A 19593-nucleotide genomic window follows, 5' to 3' on the forward strand; every position below is an offset into this window, starting at 1 on the left:
CCTCCGTGGCATGGATTCCGTTTTCTGCAGTGTCAATTCTAATACTTGCTGTTCACAATGCAGATTTAATTTTGGCTATCGTGTTTTCTTTTCTTCTTATCTCAACATACTCTTGTTTCATAAGCAGAATTCCCCTTAGGGGTACACTCTAAAAAACATGAGGTGGATTCAGGCCTAAAATGTATCTGTTTTCTAAGGCCAAAACCACAGAACCAGAAAGGAAAGAAAAAACTTCTTAAAATGAAGATATAACCAGAGGTCATTCCTATACTTGTCGAGAAAATAGAACAGTCTTGACTACTAGCAGGTCTTTAGTTGCTGGAGGAATAGCAAAGCAGGTATAAGGGCACCTTATCTAGAATAAATGGATTTTTCTAATTACATTGATTGTTTTATTATCTTTAAAAAAATAAAATATAATTAATGCATATACTTTTGAAAATACAGTACAAAGAAGAAAATCCTATGACCCAGGTAACTACTGATAAGATTTTACATATACTTTGCTACTTACATGCACACATATTGGAAGGGGGTGCAAAATTGGAATCATACTACATAGTTTTGTATCCCTTTTAATTTAATATATTGCAAACATATCTTTGCATCATTAATTTTTCTTTGAGGCCCTGATTTTAACCATTGCATAGTATTCCTACATATGAATAGATGTATTATGATTTATTTTACCAGTCCCCTGTTGGTCATTTAGATTGTTTTCTATTTTTCAGTATAATGAGTATGATGACTATCACTGTACATTAAGTCTTTATGCACATCTCTGATATTTCCTTAGGATAAATGAGGAGCTGATTCTTAATCCTGTCACATTGGTAAGGATTATATACCTTCCTTATTAAGAATATAAAATGCTTGTTTCTTGTTGTTTCATTGTGATTGCATAGATTCTTTGGATTCTGAACAATTTTATCATATCTTAACTGAAGTTTGAGAGAGGTTTCTAATGCCTCATCCTCAGCACCTTCATGGAACTCCTGTTACACACTTTGGGCAGGAAAACCATCACTGATACCATGAGCTTGGAAGGCAAATATACTTTGAAGGTGGTTAAAAAAAAAGTATGGTCCATGCCCATTCCTACAACCTGGGTCTCCACTAGGGCTCTGGACCCTTTCTTTTCTTCTTCCCTCCCTCTTATTTAAGGCTGTTGTTCTCTGAGGAATTCTTTTTTCCCAATGTTCATATGTAACATTCCATTTTTAGGTAGGAAAATGTCAGTACATGGTGTATGTCCTACTAAGTTAAAGTTAGCATGTACTGGGACAGATAATTATTTTAGTCCCAGTATATTTGTATATGATGATCTCCTGCTAACTCAAAGCATTTTTTAAAATTTATTTTATATTTTCTTCAAAGGTGTCAAACAGTAGCCTGGAAATATACATTATTATAACATGCCATTATAACAAAATCTGTTTAGTAAGGCTACTTAAAGTGAATTTTTTTAAACAGTAAAATGTTCTTATTTTAAACATCTGAATTTTCCTTTAAATACTTGGGAATATTCTAGAAGTCCTAAAACCTTGATTCAGAATGACTGATTTGAATTGTTCAGCCTCTTTAATTTAAACCAGGAAGATGATCTTAAGTGGTAATTTTATACCATAACATTAGAAGTTATTTTGAAAATAATTCCTACTGAAACTCAAGCTGACAGTCTCCTTTATCTGATTTGTTCTGATGAGACCCATAGTGTATGTTATCTGATTTTTTACTTTTACACATTTCAGACTAACAGAGTAAAGCGTGATTAGAATTTTCTAACCTTTTCCAGTATTTCACATAATATTTGCATATGTACAATCTGCCAAGCTTTGCAGTTTTTTGGCTGGAAGGCATTATGGTGGGATGAGAGAGGATAAATACATTTGCCTCTCTTTTAAACTATTTTTTGTCTGCTCTCATTCTTTAGCCACATTGTATAAAAATATACCACGCATATGAATGATCTCTTCCACCCTGCTTGATAGGAATTTGGCTGTACTAAGTGGTGAAACAGGTATCTTCAACACTCTCTTGTAGTTGTTCACTGAATTGCATTTAGAAGTTAACTATAGAAATATGTGTTTCACAGTCAATTGAGGCAAAAGAGGGAACAGGAAGTAGCATTTACTGAGCTTCTACTGTCCCTTGGTGGATCCTTTTAATTACATTATTACTGTGAGGTGGGTATTTTATGCATCTTACAGATGAAGAAACTGAGGCTCAAAATGTAAGTAACTTACCCAAGGTCAGATAACTATAGCAGTAAGTGACAGGATGGGGTTTAAATATGGTACTAGCCAGATTCAGACCACCTGTTTTCTCTGTTTCTTTGAATTAGAGGAATAAGTTTTCTAGTTTAATAGATGCTCTTTCTTGAACTTTTGGAACTATAGGAATTGCAATAGTGAGTCTGACTGATTGTCCATGTAACCTAATCTTTAATGAAGCCAAGAGTCATTTTTCAAAAAGGAAACTTCTTAGCTGAAGAAGTAACTGTGCATTTATAACAGATAACCTTTGAGTCCTTGTTTTATGAAATGATACCAAACATTTGTTGAAGTAAAAATCCATTTTTGGTAGATCTTTGTAAAGATACTGCACTGCTATTAGCCTCCATATGTTCTTGCTTTAAAAATTAAATTGTTCAAAATTTTAATCTTTGCTAAACTCAGAAAGGAGGTAGATATTTTTGCAAAAAGTAGAGCATAAAATCCCTTTAGATCAAGTTTAACTCAATGTTTTTTTCTTGGATTGCTTTGTTAGTGTATTAGTGTTAATTAGCTGAGTACGGAGTTAAGAAAAGAAAATATATTGTAAAATTTATGGATCACATGAAGCTGAAAATAGTAAAGAGGCTGATAGCCACATTCAGAATCTAATCTATAGAGGCTAGCCATAGATCAGAACTGGAAAAAGATGAAACAAAAATTTAAAATAAGGTTTTATTCATGAGACTATGAGTAACAAGTACAAAATAGAGGATACAGGACTTAGTTGTAATGTAAATAAAGAAGACAAGTGGGGAAGAAAGGGGTCCTAATATAAGGTGACAAGAGAAGATTTATTTGACTTTGGGTAGTGGGCACACGGTGCAATATACAGATCTTGTAACATAGAAACCCACACCTGAAACCTGTATGCTTCATGTTGACCAATGTCACCCCAATCTATACTAATAAAAGGGTAACGTGCTAATTAGACTGGACATCCTTCCGGACAAAGCCACAGTGGCGGGGGCCAAGGCAGAGGCAGTTAGGGGAGATCAGGCTGGCAGGCAGAGGTGGTTAGGGGCAATCAGGCCAGCAGGCAGGTGAGTGGTTAGGAGCCAGCAGTCCCGGATTGCGAGAGGGATCTCCGACTGCCGGTTTAGTCCTGATCCCTGTGGGACATCCCCTGATGGGTCCCGGATTGGAGAGGGTGCAGGCCGGGCTGAGGGACCCCCCTTCTCATGCACAAATTTCATGCACTGGGCCTCTAGTCAATTTAATAAATAAAAAAAGAAGACGAGGATTTAATCAACAGATAACTTAGTATGACTCAGCAGTGTGTTGTGGCCATTCCAAAAACATTGCATGTGAAAATTGCATTAATATTAAAGGTATTTAAGACAGTAAAGAAGATAATGCCCTTTACATTGATCATATCAAGGTTGGAATGTTCACTGCATGATGCAATTCTGTATACCACTCTTTAAGAGGAATTGGATGCATGCTCAGAAAGAAGATGGTCTCATCTGTGTAAAAGGAATGTTTGAAGGAACTTGAGCCATCTAGAAAAGAACAGCCTTGGGGTGGTTTATAGTTACAGCTGTAGATTTACTTCCTATGACTTTTCAGATATGGTGCAGGCAAGTTAGCCATCATATATTAGTAATCCTCTTAAAGGGAATTTGTTGCTGAGGAAAGTTACTATGTAATGAATTTTTTCTAGCAACCAACACTTTTTCTCAGATGGTGTAGTAGGCTGCCTGGTAAAGTAGTACATTCTTGTCTTGATAGTGTTCAAATATAGATGAGAATGGGATAGAAAGAGCCAAAGCATATGATGTATATTTGGAACAGAAGACTTTCAAGATCCCTTACAAATCCTAAACTTCTTTTTATTCTAAGATCAAAAGGACTTTATGGAGTACTAGAGGCCCGGTGCACAAAAATGTGTGCACTCGGGGGGTGGGGGGGCCCTCAGCCCGGCCTGTGCCCTCTCGCAGTCTGGGACCCCTCGGGAGATAACGACCTGCTGGCTTAGGCCTGCTCCCGGGTGGCAGAGGGCAGGCCCAATCCCTAGGTGCAGCCCCTGGTTGGGCTCAGAGCAGGGCCGATTGGGGAGTTGGGGCACCGCCCCCTGTCATGCACAGAGCAGGGCCCATCAGGGGGGTTGGGGCTCTGTACCCTGTCACACACAGAGCAGGGCCAATCAGAGGGTTGGGGCTCCGCACCCTGTCACACTGATCCCGGTGCTGGGAGGCCTCGCTGCTCTGCTGATCCCAGGGCCAGGTCACCTCTCGGCTCCCCTGATCCCTGGCCTGGAGGCCTCTCGGCTGCTGATAACCATGGCCTGTAGGCCTCTCGGCTCCGCTGATAACTGGGGCCTGGAGGCCTCTCGGCTCCGCTGATCTCTAGCCAGGAGGACTCTCGGCTGCTGATAACCTGGCTGGGAGGCCTCTCGGCTCTGCTGATCATGGGTCCGGGAGGCCTCTGGGCTCTGCTGATCACCGGGGCTGGGAGGCCTCTGGGCTCCGCTGATCACCGGGGCTGGGAGGCCTCTCGGCTCCGCTGATCACCTGGGCTGGGAGGCCTCTTGGCTCCGCTGATCGCGGGGCCTCCGACTCCGCTGATCGCGGGGCCCGGAGGCCTCTTGGCTCCGCTGATCGTGGGGCCTCCGACTCCGCTGATCACCGGGGCTGGGAGGCCTCTTGGCTCCGCTGATCATGGGTCTGGGAGGCCTCTTGGCTCCGCTGATCACCGGGGCTGGGAGGCCTCTTGGCTCCGCTGATCGCGGGGCCTCCGACTCTGCTGATCGCGGGGCCGGGAGGCCTCTTGGCTCCGCTGATCGCGGGGCCTCCGACTCTGCTGATCACCGGGGCTCGGAGGCCTCTCGGCTCCGCTGATCATGGGTCCGGGAGGCCTCTGGGCTCCGCTGATCACCTGGGCTGGGAGGCCTCTGGACTCCGCTGATCACCGGGGCTGGGAGGCCTCTTGGCTCCGCTGATCGCGGGGCCTCTGACTCCGCTGATTGCGGGGCCCGGAGGCCTCTTGGCTCCGCTGATCGTGGGGCCTCCGACTCCGCTGATCACCGGGCTGGGAGGCCTCTTGGCTCCGCTGATCACCGGGGCTGGGAGGCCTCTTGGCTCCGCTGATCGCGGGGCCTCCGACTCCGCTGATCACCAGGGCTGGGAGGCCTCTCGGCTCCGCTGATCACCGGGGCTGGGAGGCCTCTTGGCTCTGCTTATCATGGGTCCGGGAGGCCTCTGGGCTCTGCTGATCACCTGCGCTGGGAGGCCTCTCGACTCTGCTGATCACCTGGGCTGGGAGGCCTCTCAGCTCCGCTGATCACCGGGGCTGGGGGGCCTCTAGGCACTGCTGATCGCGGGGCTGGGCCAACTCTCGCCTCCCTGATTGCAGGGCTGGGCCGACTCTGGCCTCTGCTGATCTCGGGGCGGGAGGCCTCTCGACTCTGCTGATTCCAGGCCCTGAGGCCTCTCTGCTCTGCTGCTTCAGGGCTGTTTGGCTTCGCTCTGCTTGGAGCCTGAGTATGCAAATTAACCGCCATCTTTTAGCTTCTATAATTGAAACATTGTATCTTTTGGAGTTGTTGCTTCAGGAGCTCAGAGCCCGGCAGCTGCGGGGACCCTTGACTTTCTCCATCGCTGGGGCAACCAAGCCTCCTGTTCTCAGCTGCCTGGCTGCCAGCCGCCATCTTGGCTGACAGTTAGTTTGCATATCTCACTGATTAGCCAATGAAAAAGGTATCGGTTGTACGCCAATTACCATTTTTCTCTTTTATTAGTATAGGATTATTTTATCCTCAATAATCTACCTCACCTTAATAGTTATTTGCATTGGTATAGATAGCTCTTTATAGACTGCTTTCTTATGAGTTAACTCAGTTTTGAGCCTAACAATGACCCATTGGGTAGACAGGGCAAGTATCCTCATTTTGAACAGATAAAGTAACAGGATAGGAGAAAATTTCAATTTCCCCAAAAAAACCTTATAAGTGGCAGACCTAGGAATCTACACCTGGTCCACCAATTCCAAGTTTAATGTTGTTTCTGCTGTACCAGTTTGCCTTAAAAGTAAGTTATAAGTTGTGATTCTTGTTTTGCATACATGAAAGTCGCAAGGAGCAGATGGTTCTCAAATTATATTCCCATGGAAAATATAAGTGTAGCTCTAGTTAGACCTGGGTTCTAAAAGCCTAATATTAGGAGAGATGTTGAGCAGATTATTATAGAAAAAGAACTCTGTACAATTAATGAAAAAGTCTAGTTTGGGTTACTAGATGAATAATGATAACATTCACTAAGATACCAAACACAGGAGAAGTAGCAGATTGGTGGGCCACAGAGGGGGTGATTGAATTTAATTTTGGACAGAATTAAAATAGCTAAAATTGATTGTTTACTAAATGCAAGGCACAGTGCTTAGGGTTTGATATCATTATCTCATTTAGTCTTCAGAATTCTCTGAAGATAAGACTTTTCAATCTTTATTTTCCAAATGAAGAAACTAAAGCTTAGATAGTTTAAATCATATATCTAATGCTTCATAATTAGTGCAAGAACAGAAATCTGATCTAGGTTTCTGACTCCAAAGCCAGTGTTCTTTTAAGATCTAGTTTTAATTTTATCTGGGATGCCCAAATAAAAATAATCAGTGTTCAGTTGAATATATGGTTGTGGCTTTTAGGAGAAAGATGTATCATGGAGTTGAGTCTTTACCATAGAAATGGGCCTCTGAAAGTGTCTTAGGAAAATAAAGATCTTATACCTGCCTCCCCTTTTCTGCATTTTGGCACCATTTCTGTGCTTTGTAATATTGTATAGGCATTTCCTAATATAGGAACATATTCTGTGAGTGTTTTAAAATGTAAGATACCCTTTTTATGGGTTAGTAGAACTGTGAGATCCTCTAGGATGGATCTCTATGATGGGGGGCATGTTTGTTAACCTTTCATCTCCAGCTTGGTGCCTAGAACATAGCAAGAATAAAATGAAATGGATGGATGGATGGATGGATGGATGGATGGATGGATGGATGGATGGATGAATAGGGATGGGGAGAATAGAGAAAGGAATTCAAATTCAGAGCAGCTGACTCATGAGGAGTATAGAGTAGTGGGTGGGTTACCTTTTATTTTCTAGTTGATAGTGCTCCAAAGATGGTTAGCTTAGATTCTTGTCCATTTGCTGAATTAACAAGTGGTCAAGGGAATGTACACCTTTTTCCAGTGAGGGAACTGGAGAAGACACTATATGTTCCTGACTCTGGTTTTGTTTTATTTTGTTTTAAATTACACAAATTATACATATTCATTGTAGAAACATTAGAAAATTCAAACAAGCAAAAACAAACAATTTAAATTGTCTAAAATTCTACCACCCAGAGATAGTCATTGTTAACATTTTGATGTATATCCTTCCAGAGTTTTTCCCATAGAAATATATACATTGGAACATGTATATATTTATTTAAAATGGGATCATTACAATCCATATTGTTTTGTAAACTGCTTTTTCACTTATTACATGTGACTGTCTTTTCATGTCAATAAATTTACATCTTTATCATCATTTTTAATGACTGCATAGTATTCCATAATGTGGATGTACCAAATATATTTAACTAGTTCTCTATTGTTAGGAAATTAGATTTCCAATTGGGAGTTCTTTTTGGAAAAAGTTATGGTGAGCATTCTTGTATGTACATCTAAGCACACTTGTCCATTGTTTTAAAAAAAAAAAAAGTCGAAATGATGGGCCGTTTTTAATACAGACTTATATTGCCTTCCTGAAAGGTTGAGCTGATTTACACTTTCTCTAGCAGTATATCCTGAGTGCTCTTTCCCCCATATTAATGCTAGTGGTTTTTTTCTGTAAATCGTTACCAATTTGAAAGGCAGAGGTATCTTTTGGTTAAATGCATTTCCTTGATTAGTATTAAGGCTGAACACTTTTTTCCCTTATTGCTCTTTTCTGTTGAGGTTCATCATTTTTCTTACAGGTTTGTAAAACAAAGCTCTTATGTATTGAGGATACCAACCTTTTGTCATATGTTGCTTTTAATTTTTTGTAATCAATTTGTCTTTTAACTTTTTTGTGTCTAGTAGAAGTTTTTTTCTTTATTACTTTCACCCTACTTACCCCATAAGTATTATTCACCTGTATTTTCTTCTAATACTTGTATAGTTTTCTTTTTTACATGTTTTAAAATTTATCTTTATTGTTGAAAGTATTACAGATGTCCCATTTTTCCCCATTGACCCCCTCCACCCTGCACCCATCCCCCCAGGCCTTCACCACACTATTGTCTGTGTCCATGGGTTAGGCATATATGCATATAAGTTCTTTGGTTAATCTCTTCCCACCCACCCAGCCACCCCCACCTTTTTCCCTCAAAGATTTGACAGCACTGTTGAATTTTTTTTAACATTTACATGTTTAATCCATCGGGAATCTATTTTGATATAGAGATCTAGCTTAATTTCCCCCTGAAATAATTAATCAGTTGCCCTGATTAATTATCAATGGAGTTGGAATTTAGAATGTTTTTCCCATAGAAAGTGTTGTAAATGAAGTTTGGTGAGGTTTGAATAAGATCATTTGTAATGCATTTAACTATTAAAATAAATTCAAGAGCTCACCTGGAAAGGTAATTATCATTTATTATATCATTTCCATTGAAAAATGTTTTTATAGTTTAAAATAAACAATTTACATGTTAACTTTTGAAGCACAGCCCTGTTGCAAATTGGCAACTGCTTACTTATATAGTTGTTCTGTACTTCATTAGAACCCTTTAGGGGTAAAAATATTCCTATGTGATTTTGTTTTGTCTGCCTTCATTTAACTTTAACTGATATAAGATCTGCTTTGGTAACTTTCTACTTGCTATGCTTTTCACAGAATGGACAGCAAATTATGGATGAACCTATGGGAGAGGAAGAGATTAATCCACAAACTGTAAGTAAAATTTTACATAATAAGGGATATAGATAAATCAAGTACCATAAAATTTAAGTATTCATACTTTTAAACTGAGCAAAATAATGATCTTATGGTATTAGAAAACTGTTGATTCTTTCACATGAATTTTCCCAAAATTCATTTTTGAATATGCCAGTGACATTTAGAAACTGATTTTAAAAGAATGAAAACAATTGCTCTCATATTATTCAAAGTTTTCATTAGTACTTTAAAGCTTAATTTTTAAACCAAATCATAGATTTATTGGAGAGTAGTAAATAGATTGTCTCATATCATGCAAGATAACCATGTTACAGCTCAGTTATTTTCTTTTTGTTCTGCACATAAGACAATTATTGCTGATATTTATAAAATACATATATTCTGCAATTCATATTCATTTAATATCTTAAACATCTTTTATGACAAAAATGTAGATGTACATATTTTAAATGGTTGCATAACACTGTTTTATGCATGTCCTATACTTAATGTAATTTTCCCCTATTTATTTTTGGGAACTTGTGTTTTAGTAGGATATCTATAATAATAAAAGCATAATATGCTAATTAGGCCAGATGTCCTTCCAGACAAAGCTGGGGCTGCAAGGGAAGCCTGGGTCCCCAGTGCCAGAGGGAAGCCAGTGCTGGCAGCCGGGGGAGGGAAGACCTACTCTTGCATGAATTTCGTGCATCAGGCCTCTAGTCTATATATAAAAGGCTAATATGCTAAGTGTCTGGGTAATGATGTCATGTAGCAATGCCCAGCTTCCTCTCTCTAGCGACGAGCCTCCATGGAGTTTCTTCAGCCCAGAACATGACTTGCTTTATAGCCAGGTGGAAACACTTTACACTGTAACCAAATGTCTGTAAAGCATTTTCCCCTGCCTCATCTCATTTGATCCTCACAGAGGTCCTGGAGTAGGTAGATAGGAGACTCGATAGAAACCTATTTTCTTTTCATTAGCTGGAAAATGGAAATTTAGAAAGTTGACCCAACTGAAAAGTAAGAAATGGTGAACCTTGAAAATGACTTCAAGTTTTCTCACTGTGCAGAATATAGTCAAACACTGCTGCAGTTAAATATTTTACCCTTTGTTCTCCCTGCATGATCTATAATAATAATCTGCTTCATGTTGATATTTACTGCTGTGTTGCTGACAATTACCTGAAAGAGAAGTCGGGGTGCTTCACTGGGCTGGAAAAAGTTTAGCTAAATCAGAAAGCAGGTCTAATTAGGCAAGTTTGTTCTATATCTATAAAAGGCTAAGTTGACTCGCGCATGTGTGATACATATAAAGCTCTCACTGGTGCCAATCGCACACTTGTGTTCCGATCTGTCATTGTCGATCATGAATTTGGTTGATACTTCTATTATAGAGAAAGGGCAAATAGTGATATTAAAATATTTCTACTAATTAATTTCTTTTCAATGTGCACAAATTCGTGCACTGGGAGACTAGTAGTCTTAGAAAAGAATGAGCTGGAACAAAGGGTATGAACATATAAATCTCAGTAGACACTGCCAAATTGCCCATCAAACAAAAACTTAATTCCATGTTGAATAGGGTATGGTCAATCAGGATATTCAACATTGGATATTATCAGAAATTATTTTTAATTTGGGCCACTTTAAGTAAATAACACTTTCTCATTCAGTTTGCATCTCATTTGATTATTAGTGAAGTTGAGTATCCATGCATTATTGGCTTTTGTATTTTTGTGTTGGTCCAATTTTCTTTGGGGATACTTGTCTCCTTATGATCTGTAGTATTTCTGTATATATTCTGGATATTAACTCCACGTTTATAACATATGTTACAAATATTTTCTCCCTATTTTTTAAGATTGATTATGTTGTCCGTTATTGCATATGTACAGAAGTTTTCATTTTTGAGGAATCAGATCTGGCTACTGGGTTTCATGTTTTGGTTAAAAAATCCTTTCTTGCACCAAGGTCTTAAATATAGTCTCTTACATTTTCATCTACCACTTTTATGGGTTTATTTTTAGCATTTAGCTCTGTGATCTACTTGGAATTTTAGTACCTACTGTGACGTAGAAACCTAACCCGCCTTTCTAAATAATACCCTGTTGCCCTAATCTCTACTTATTGAATACATAAAACACATTCACCCAGCTGGTCTGGCTAAGTGGTTGAGTGTGGACCTATGAACCAGGAGGTCATGGTTCTATTCCTGGTCAGGGCACATGCCCGGGTTGTGGGCTTGATTCCCAGTTGGGGAGAGTGCATGCGGCAGCCGATCAATGATTCTCTCTCATCATTGATGATTCTCTCTCTCTCTCTCTCTCTATCTCTCTCTCCCTTCTTCTCTCCGAAATAAAAACATACTTTAAAAAAAATTCATTCCCACTCATTTAAGATCCTTCTTTTATCATATATAAAATTGCTGTATACCCAATTGTATCAGTTTCGTAAGACTGCCCTAATAAAGTACCACAAGCTGGGTGGTGTAAAACACATCACTCCAACCTCTACCTCCATTGTCACATGGCATTCTCCCTATGTGTCTGTGTATCCAGATTTTCCTCTTATAAAGACAGCAGTCTATTGGTTTAGGGCTCATCCAACTCCAGTTTGACCTCATCTTAATATTATATCTGCAAAGACCCTATTTTCAAATAAGATCACATTCACAGGTACAGTGGATTAGAACTTGAACATACCTTTTTAACAGTTTTTAAAATTTTCTTTTTCTTTTTTTTAAATATATTTTTATTGATTTCAGAGAGGAAAGGAGAGAGAGAGATAGAAACATCAATGATGAGAGAGAATCATTGATTGACTGACTCATGCATGCCCCACACTGGGCACTGAGCCTGCAATCTGGGCATTTGCCCTGACCAGGAATCGAACCTTGACTTCCTGGTTCATAGGTCAGTGTTCAACCAGTGAGTCATGCTGGCTAGGATTCTTTTTCAATTATATTTGACATACTATATTATATTAGTTTCAGGTATTCAGCATAGTGATTAGACATTTATATACCGCTTACAGAGTGATAACCCCAAGAAATCTAGTACCCATGTGACACCATGTAAAGTATAGCATAGGGAATATTGAACATACCTTTTGGAGGACATAATTCAACCTACAACATCTCTGAAGATTTTGACTTCACATACAGTTTCAGTTACTGTAAATAATAATATTTTAATAATATTGAGTCTTCACATCCAAGGACATTCATTTATTTTGATATTCTTTTATAACCTTTATCAAAATTTTATGGTTTCTTGCATATAGTTTTGTCTATTTCTTATTAAGATAATTCTGAGAATTTTGTAGGTTTCGTTATATTGTAAGAGGGATGTCTTCTCTGCTGTGTCTTTAAATAAAGTCCAAACTCTGCAGTGTGACCTACCAGGTCCTGCATAATAAGGCCTTGCATAATTCTTTATATCCTCCCTGGACACACACATCTACCCTGTACTGAAAGTCTAATCACTCAAATGTATCGGGTTCTCTTTTGCTCCTGGGCCTTCAGAGGTGATATTCCCTCTCCCAGAATTTTTTTTTCCCTTACCACCCCCTTCCAGTTAATTCCTGATCATCCTTCAGATCCACGTTTTGATATCTCTTCAACTGAGACATCTTCCTGATACAACTGTCACTTCCATTTTCACCTTGAGTTCAGTGTTTTTCCTTTGTGTTGCCACAGCAGTCCATGCATGCCCTAAATAGCAGCACCACACTAGATTTTATTGCTTATTTATTTGTTTATATTCCCTACTAAACTGTGAGCTGCATGAAGCAGTGACCATGTCTGATATAGTCCCTGTTTTACGGCGCGGGGCCCGCCAGGAGCTGTAGTTTCCCGGCGAGCACGAGCGGGTGGCAGCCGCGCGTGGGCGGCACTCACCTATTCCCTGTTTTATATCCAGCACCCCAATAAGTGCTTGTTAATTAAATGAATGCATGAATTATGCTTTGGCTAGCACAGGACCCGGACATGGGGTCTGGTGCCCACGGCTGCCTTCACATTGGTCACATTTCTATAACTCCCAAAACATTTGAGGCATTTTACTTCATTAATCCAGAGTATATATTTATTGGCATTTAAGCAAACATAAAAACAATCAGTACATGTTAATATTGATTTTTCTGCCACCAACTACCTTTTTTTCCTTCATGTAACAATTCTTTTTGGAAGGCAAACCTTCAAATTTTTTATTCTCTTTAGCCTAAAATCAAAGCAGTTTTTCATTGCAATATTACATGGCTCATTCTTTCCCTCAAAGTACTCACGGCATTAGTAACACTTACCTGTGGAAGAAACTGCATTCTAAAGATAAGGTGAAAAGGTATAGAACTAAGATATTACCAGCAGTGTGGGTGAACTGCTGGTAATATCTTAGTTGAGCAGAGCATTCCAGATTATAGGAATTAGGTTTAAGTATAACATAAAAGCCTAATATTTAATATTTAATGGCATTAAATCCAAAAGATTGTCAAAATATGTTAGCTTTATACTTTAAAATTATATTTGCCTTTAATGTACAATTAATTTTTTTTATTTTGTCAGTTATTGATAATTTAAATAGTGAAAACTGAGATGTCATATTAGTTATCTTTTTGATGCATAACAAATGACCCCAAATTTAGTAGCTTGAAACAACATGCACTTATTATCTCACAGTTTCTGTGGGCCAGGAATCTGTGTACAGCTTAACTGGGTTTTTTGGGTCAGAGTCTCACAGACTGCAGTCAAGCAGTTGGCCAGGGCTAGAATCTCATCTGAAACTTAATGTGGAGAAGGATCTACTTCCAAGCTGACATGTTTGTTGGCCCAGATTCCTGGCCTATAGAAACTATGAGATAATTGTATGTGTGGAATTTGTCAACTGGTAGGCTTTCTAGTAGGTTGAACGGCTCCTTTTCCATGAGCTAGAATGCAGAGTGTAATGATTAGCCAGTTTTGACCACGACAAGATCATGAGATGGATGGAGGATAACAAGAGAGAAGAAACCTGCATCTTTAATGACCTAATAATCTAGCAACACCTCTTCACTCTAACCTATCCTGTTACCTATGGAGTGCTCCATGAGAGGAAAATAGGCACTTATCCTGTTTGAGTCATTGCATTTGGAGATCTTTTTGTTACAGCAGCTTAGTTTGTAACTACGGGTAATCGTTCATTAACCAAGTAGTTAATGAATGTCTGTTGGGTGCCAAGAACTCTATTAGGTTGCTGGAGACACAAAAGCATATAAGGGAAACTTTTAGTTTTAAAGTGGAAAGATAAAGCTGCTTTAGGCCTCTTCTCCTCTGAGAAATTATCACCTAAAACAATAAGAAACAGAAATGTGGTCTTTGAAATTAGAAGACTTCTGTAATTGAATCAAGATATGTAATTATGAAAAGAAGATAAAAGAGTCCTAACAAGAGGAAGTTATAGGACCTAAATACTTTTAGAGGAGTATATCAGCAGGAAGTAAGCCTTATTCAGAGACCCAAAGCTCCAGATGAGCTTAAGAATGATGTTATCAGGTACTATGGAAAGTCTAGATATGGCACGCAGCTGAAAACAGAGATTGGTTGAATGACTATATAAAGAGTTTATACTCTCTCCTCTCCCCAGAAAAGACAAAAGGTATTTCATAGGGAAAAATGAACCAGAGAGACTCCAGACTTAGGAAACCCCAGGCATAGTAGGAGGTGGGGTGAGCTACTGGCTGAAAATAGGGAGATCAAGTAAAAGCTTACTAAGCTGCTCCTCATGTTGTCCCTTGAACATGTCCCCTGGTTTCTGTTTGCAGTGGAGCCATTCCATTTTGGCTGCATTCTCCCTTTCTTTGCACCTCCTCTCTTCCTCTCTTTCCTTTATTCTTTGCCCTGCAATCTGACTCCTTCCCATATCCTAGATCCACTTCTCTTCTATCTTTGTAATTTTAATGCTGTTTTCCTTCTGGCTTCCTAAAGGCATGATCCTTTCTTTAAGCACCTGAAATAAAAACTTTTATTTCCTCCACATATCTCATAAAATATAAGAAAATTTGTCATTCAATTGGCTTATATTAGAATATAATGGATAGTCAACACCAAACCCCATTTCCCTCCCCCAGGAATGTTTGCATATTAATTCATATTTATATCTAATTAGTTGAATTTTCTCAAGCTCTAGCCATGTCTTGTTCTTTCCCTGCTGGAGAGTTTGTTATTTTTATCTTTTATTTTGGTGGGGCTGTGGAGAGAGACTATCTAGCAGAAGGTAGAGTGCTGTATAGCACCTCAAGCCAAGATACTTTCCTGGACTCCAGAATTTTTCATCCTTTATTAGCTGGCCAGAAGACTCCATGCTCTGCATGATCCATGCTGAAGAAATAGGGAGTCTTGACTGTTTAGGTCTCCATAGTCATCTAAGAATCATTAAAGCAGTTTCTTGCTTAGTGAGAAATAGTTCCCTTAATGGTTCTTATAGTACCAGGTGAAGATTCTTCTGGGACTTGAGAGTTAAAAGAGATAAATAAATACTTAGCACAAAGTAAGAATCCAGCGAGTGTTACTTTTCCTGTCCTATTCCTTCCAGCGGCTGAGCCTGCTCTCTCAGACTATTCACCCAGGATAAAATAGAGCCCTTAGGATCTATTTTATGGCTGACAAAATTGTGAAATGATTGGACTTTCTCTTAATTTGGTCCTTTGATCCTTCTTTTCCCCTTATTATTCTTTCTAATGACCATGCATACATTAATTGTTCATAACATCAACTTTGTAAATATTATATTACTGTAGTCCTAAACACTGTATATATCAACTCAGTGTTTGTAGTTCTTTTTTTTTTTAATATGTCAATAGAGAAACGATCCACCCTTTCCACTTGCAAAGGGTGAACAGAAAGAAGCTACTATATTTCTCTAGGACATTTACAAAGAGTTTTCTTCACCTTAAGAAGAAACTGGCTGAAGTAAATGTCCACTGTAGTTCTTATATTAAGTCACATGCATGATTGTCAAGGGTTGGAGAAAGCTTGTTAAAAGTAGTAGTGATAAAAATGGTTTAAAAAGGTAAAGTGAAGATAGATTAGAGCAGCGGTTCTCAACCTTCCTAATGCCGCGACCCTTTAGTACAGTTTCTCATGTTGTGGTGACCCCCAACCATAAAATTATTTTCGTTGCTACTTCATAACTGTAATATTGCTACTGTTATGAATCGTAAATATCTGATATGCAGGATGTATTTTCATTGCTACAAATTGAACATAATTCAAGCATAGTGATTAATCACAAAAACAATATGTACTTATATATGTGTTTTCCGATGGTCTTAGGCGACCCCTGTGAAAGGGTCGTTCGAACCCGAAAGGGGTCGCGACCCACAGGTTGAGAACCGCTGGATTAGAGAATATTTTAAATGCCAGATTAAGAGCAGCACCCTTATGAAGGACACAGGCAAGAATACACCAGCAGTGCCCTGTTCAAGTCCTCTGAAGTCATGATGGGTCTTTAGCAGTAGTTTCTCCCAACTTCCATGCATGCCGTTACTCCAGCTACTGTTTATACAATACAGTTACCCTAAGGCTGTAGTGATGTATATGATGGCCTTCAGAAGATCCAGGGAATTTCACCAGTTCCCAGTTGTCCACTGGTTTCCTCCATGTCCTTGAAGGTTCCCTCAAGCTGCCTTAAAACTTGGATTTGAAGATCCAAAATGATACTCATAACCATGAGTCCAGTATGCATTTGCATACCTCTTGCAGTCATCATGGCTCAAACACAGAAAGCGAGCCCTAGCAGAGCTGACAATAGACAGTGAAGAACCCGCTCAGCATAGGAAGTATAATAGTGCACTCATTGGCAGGGAACATTTGTGGGGTGGTACATTAACGGCACTTATTGACTAATTATGTACAGCAGTGATTTCAACCTTTTTCATCTTATGGCACACATAGACTAATTACTATAATTCTGCAGCATGCCACAAAATATATTTTTTGCTCATCTGACAAAAAAAGGTACAATTTTGATTCATTCACACTGGACTGCTATTATTGTGTTGGCAGTTGTCAATTTTTTATTTGACAATCTAAGGGAAAAGAGGTCAGTACCCCTGACTAAATAGTCAGGTATTATATGTTTTAAAAATTCTTTCAGCATACAAGTGTACCTCTTGCAGCACACCAGTTGAAAATCACTAGTATAAAGTATTGTCTGTTCTTCTAATTCTCATCGGCTGAGAGTATATTTTAGCACTTAGAGCATGGGAAAAAATATACTGTAGTTGAATTAAGTACATGCCACTAAGGAAAATATTTCTGATATAAGTAGCATTATAATTAGCATTCTGTATAGTAGCATTAAATGGAGTATGTGTATAATAGTCAGCATTTCCGAGCGTGCAAGGTTTCCTTTTGCTACATATTTGGCTATCTTTAAGGGCTATTCTTTCACTTCCTAGTGTCCCTTTCCTTCATACCTAAGAGCTTTTTAACTCCCCTCCCCCCTTTTTTGTATCATGGCTTGCCTAACTTATATGGTGCCTCAGATCCAAAATTGTTTCTCTTCTGCTCTAGTCTATTTATCACAATGCCCCCCCCCCTTTTTTTCAGCTCGAGGGATCTAATCCATATTGGAAAGGGAGCAAACTGATTTGATTAAGTTCTGTGCCAGTATGAATGTTTTATTGAGTCAACCTGAAATACTGGCATATTGAAAGTTATAACCCCTTTACCTAAACGAGTCTTTTCATTTAAACCATTTTATACAAATATGACTTAGTAAAAAAGAACACCAGGCTAAGTAGAAAAAAAAAATGTCTAGATAGGGAAATGAGAAATGCCACCTAGGGTGTATTGTTGCTTCCTGCAAGATTTCACCTGGGATGTTGGTACTGCTGCCCCCTTATCCTCTCTTTATGCTCATAGTGAGATTTCCCTTGATACAGGGCCTTAGAAGCAACCTCTCTCAGTGGTGTCGGAAGCCAATGCCAGTTGATTCAAGTTGATGATCACAAAATTTTTTCCCATCTCTGATTTAAAACCTTAGAACCTTATCATTTTTTAACATTATCTACTGATGGCTGTGTGCTAGAGAGTATTTCTCCAGTACTTAAATGTATATCCTTTAGTGTCTGAAAAATTGAATGATCCATACCAAAAAAAAAATGTATCCTAAGGAATTCGTTAATAACATGTTAGTTTTAAGTTTTTATCATAGGGTTTAGTTTTTCTCCAGAAGGGCTCAGCCGTCATGGAGCCATGAAGATGGTTGATAATTGGATTTGACAAATGTATGGTGTAGAACAGTGTTCAGAAACTTGGCTGTGGACCCTCTACTGGCCTGTCTTCCTTCAGGATCTTATCAAAAGATTTAGTACCTCCTGGTTTCTGATCTAAGTCAGCCACTGGCCATACGTATACACACTCTTTTCCCAGATAAAAGTATGTGGTTATACTACCACCAACGTCACAGCCATTCCCACTTCCAAACTGTGTGAATTTGGGTAGCAGGCTTCTTAACTTCTCTCTAAGCCTCAGTTTCTTCATCTGTAGTGTGGATAATAGTACTTACCTCATTGTAGCAAGAATTAACTGAAATAATTTCATGTAAAGCATGGTGCTTAGAACATAATAGTATCTTAAATGATATTGTTAGAATTATACTTGAAAGATAATCTACACTAATAAAAGAGAAACATGGTAATTGGCGTACGACCGCTACCCTTTTCATTGGCTAATCAGCGAGATATGCAAATTAACTGTCAGCCAAGATGGCGGCCGGCAGCCAGGCAGCTTGAAACTAACATGAGGCTTGCTTGCCTCAGTGACAGAGGATCGTTGGAGGAAACCAACGTTCCCTGCCTGCAGCTGCAGGCCTCTGAGCGGGCAGTTTAAGAAACATTGTAACAAATACCGCCGGGCTTCAGCCAGCAGATTAGCAACATTGTAAGCAAAGGCCAGAAACCTACTTTCAGCCGAGGAGGCCTAAGAGCTGGAGCCAAGCCTCAAGGTAAAGCTGGCCCAGAATATAAAAAAAAAAAAAAGGAAAAAAGGAGCGGTTGGGAACTTCAGTCACTCCCAGCCTGAAAACAGCCCTCAGCCCCTCACCCAGACTGGCCAGGCACCCCAGTGGGGACCCCCACCCTGATCCAGGACACCCTTCAGGGCAAACCAGCCAGCCCCACCCATGCACCAAGCCTCTACCCTATATAGTAAAAGGGTAATATGCCTCCCGGCACCGGGATCAGCGTGACGGGGCAGCGCCCAAACCCCCTGATCGCCCTGTGGCTTTGTGTGTGACAGGGAGCGGGGCCCCAACCCCCTGAGCAGCCCTGCTCTGTGCCTGATAGGGGGGAGCTCCCCAACGCCCCCCCCCACGGGCCCTGCTCTGTGTGTGATGGGGTAGAGCCATAACCTCCCCATCGGCCCTGCCCTGAGTGTGAGA

At 39.7% G+C, this 19593-nt stretch overlaps 1 protein-coding gene and 1 non-coding gene across 8 annotated transcripts in view; one reads left to right on the top strand and one right to left on the bottom strand.

Annotated features, from left to right (window-relative positions):
* Positions 1 to 19593, top strand: part of RPS6KA3 (ribosomal protein S6 kinase A3) — a 133232-nt gene that overhangs the window by 21565 nt on the left and 92074 nt on the right. For 3 of the 7 annotated variants that reach the window (XM_059678547.1, XM_059678551.1, XM_059678546.1), the window contains one exon: positions 9131 to 9187. In XM_059678547.1, coding sequence (XP_059534530.1) covers positions 9131 to 9187 — 57 coding nt within the window. Of the gene's footprint in view, positions 1 to 731; positions 834 to 9130; positions 9188 to 19593 lie in introns of those variants that run through there. The other 4 variants (XM_059678548.1, XM_059678549.1, XM_059678550.1 and 1 more) reach the window with 3 other exon arrangements.
* Positions 15998 to 16129, bottom strand: LOC132225411 (small Cajal body-specific RNA 24). Its single transcript, XR_009450921.1, has one exon. It is a non-coding gene; the product is annotated as a small Cajal body-specific RNA 24 (non-coding RNA).

This window comes from Myotis daubentonii, chromosome X (assembly GCF_963259705.1).
Source record: "Myotis daubentonii chromosome X, mMyoDau2.1, whole genome shotgun sequence".
Lineage (NCBI taxonomy): Eukaryota > Metazoa > Chordata > Mammalia > Chiroptera > Vespertilionidae > Myotis > Myotis daubentonii.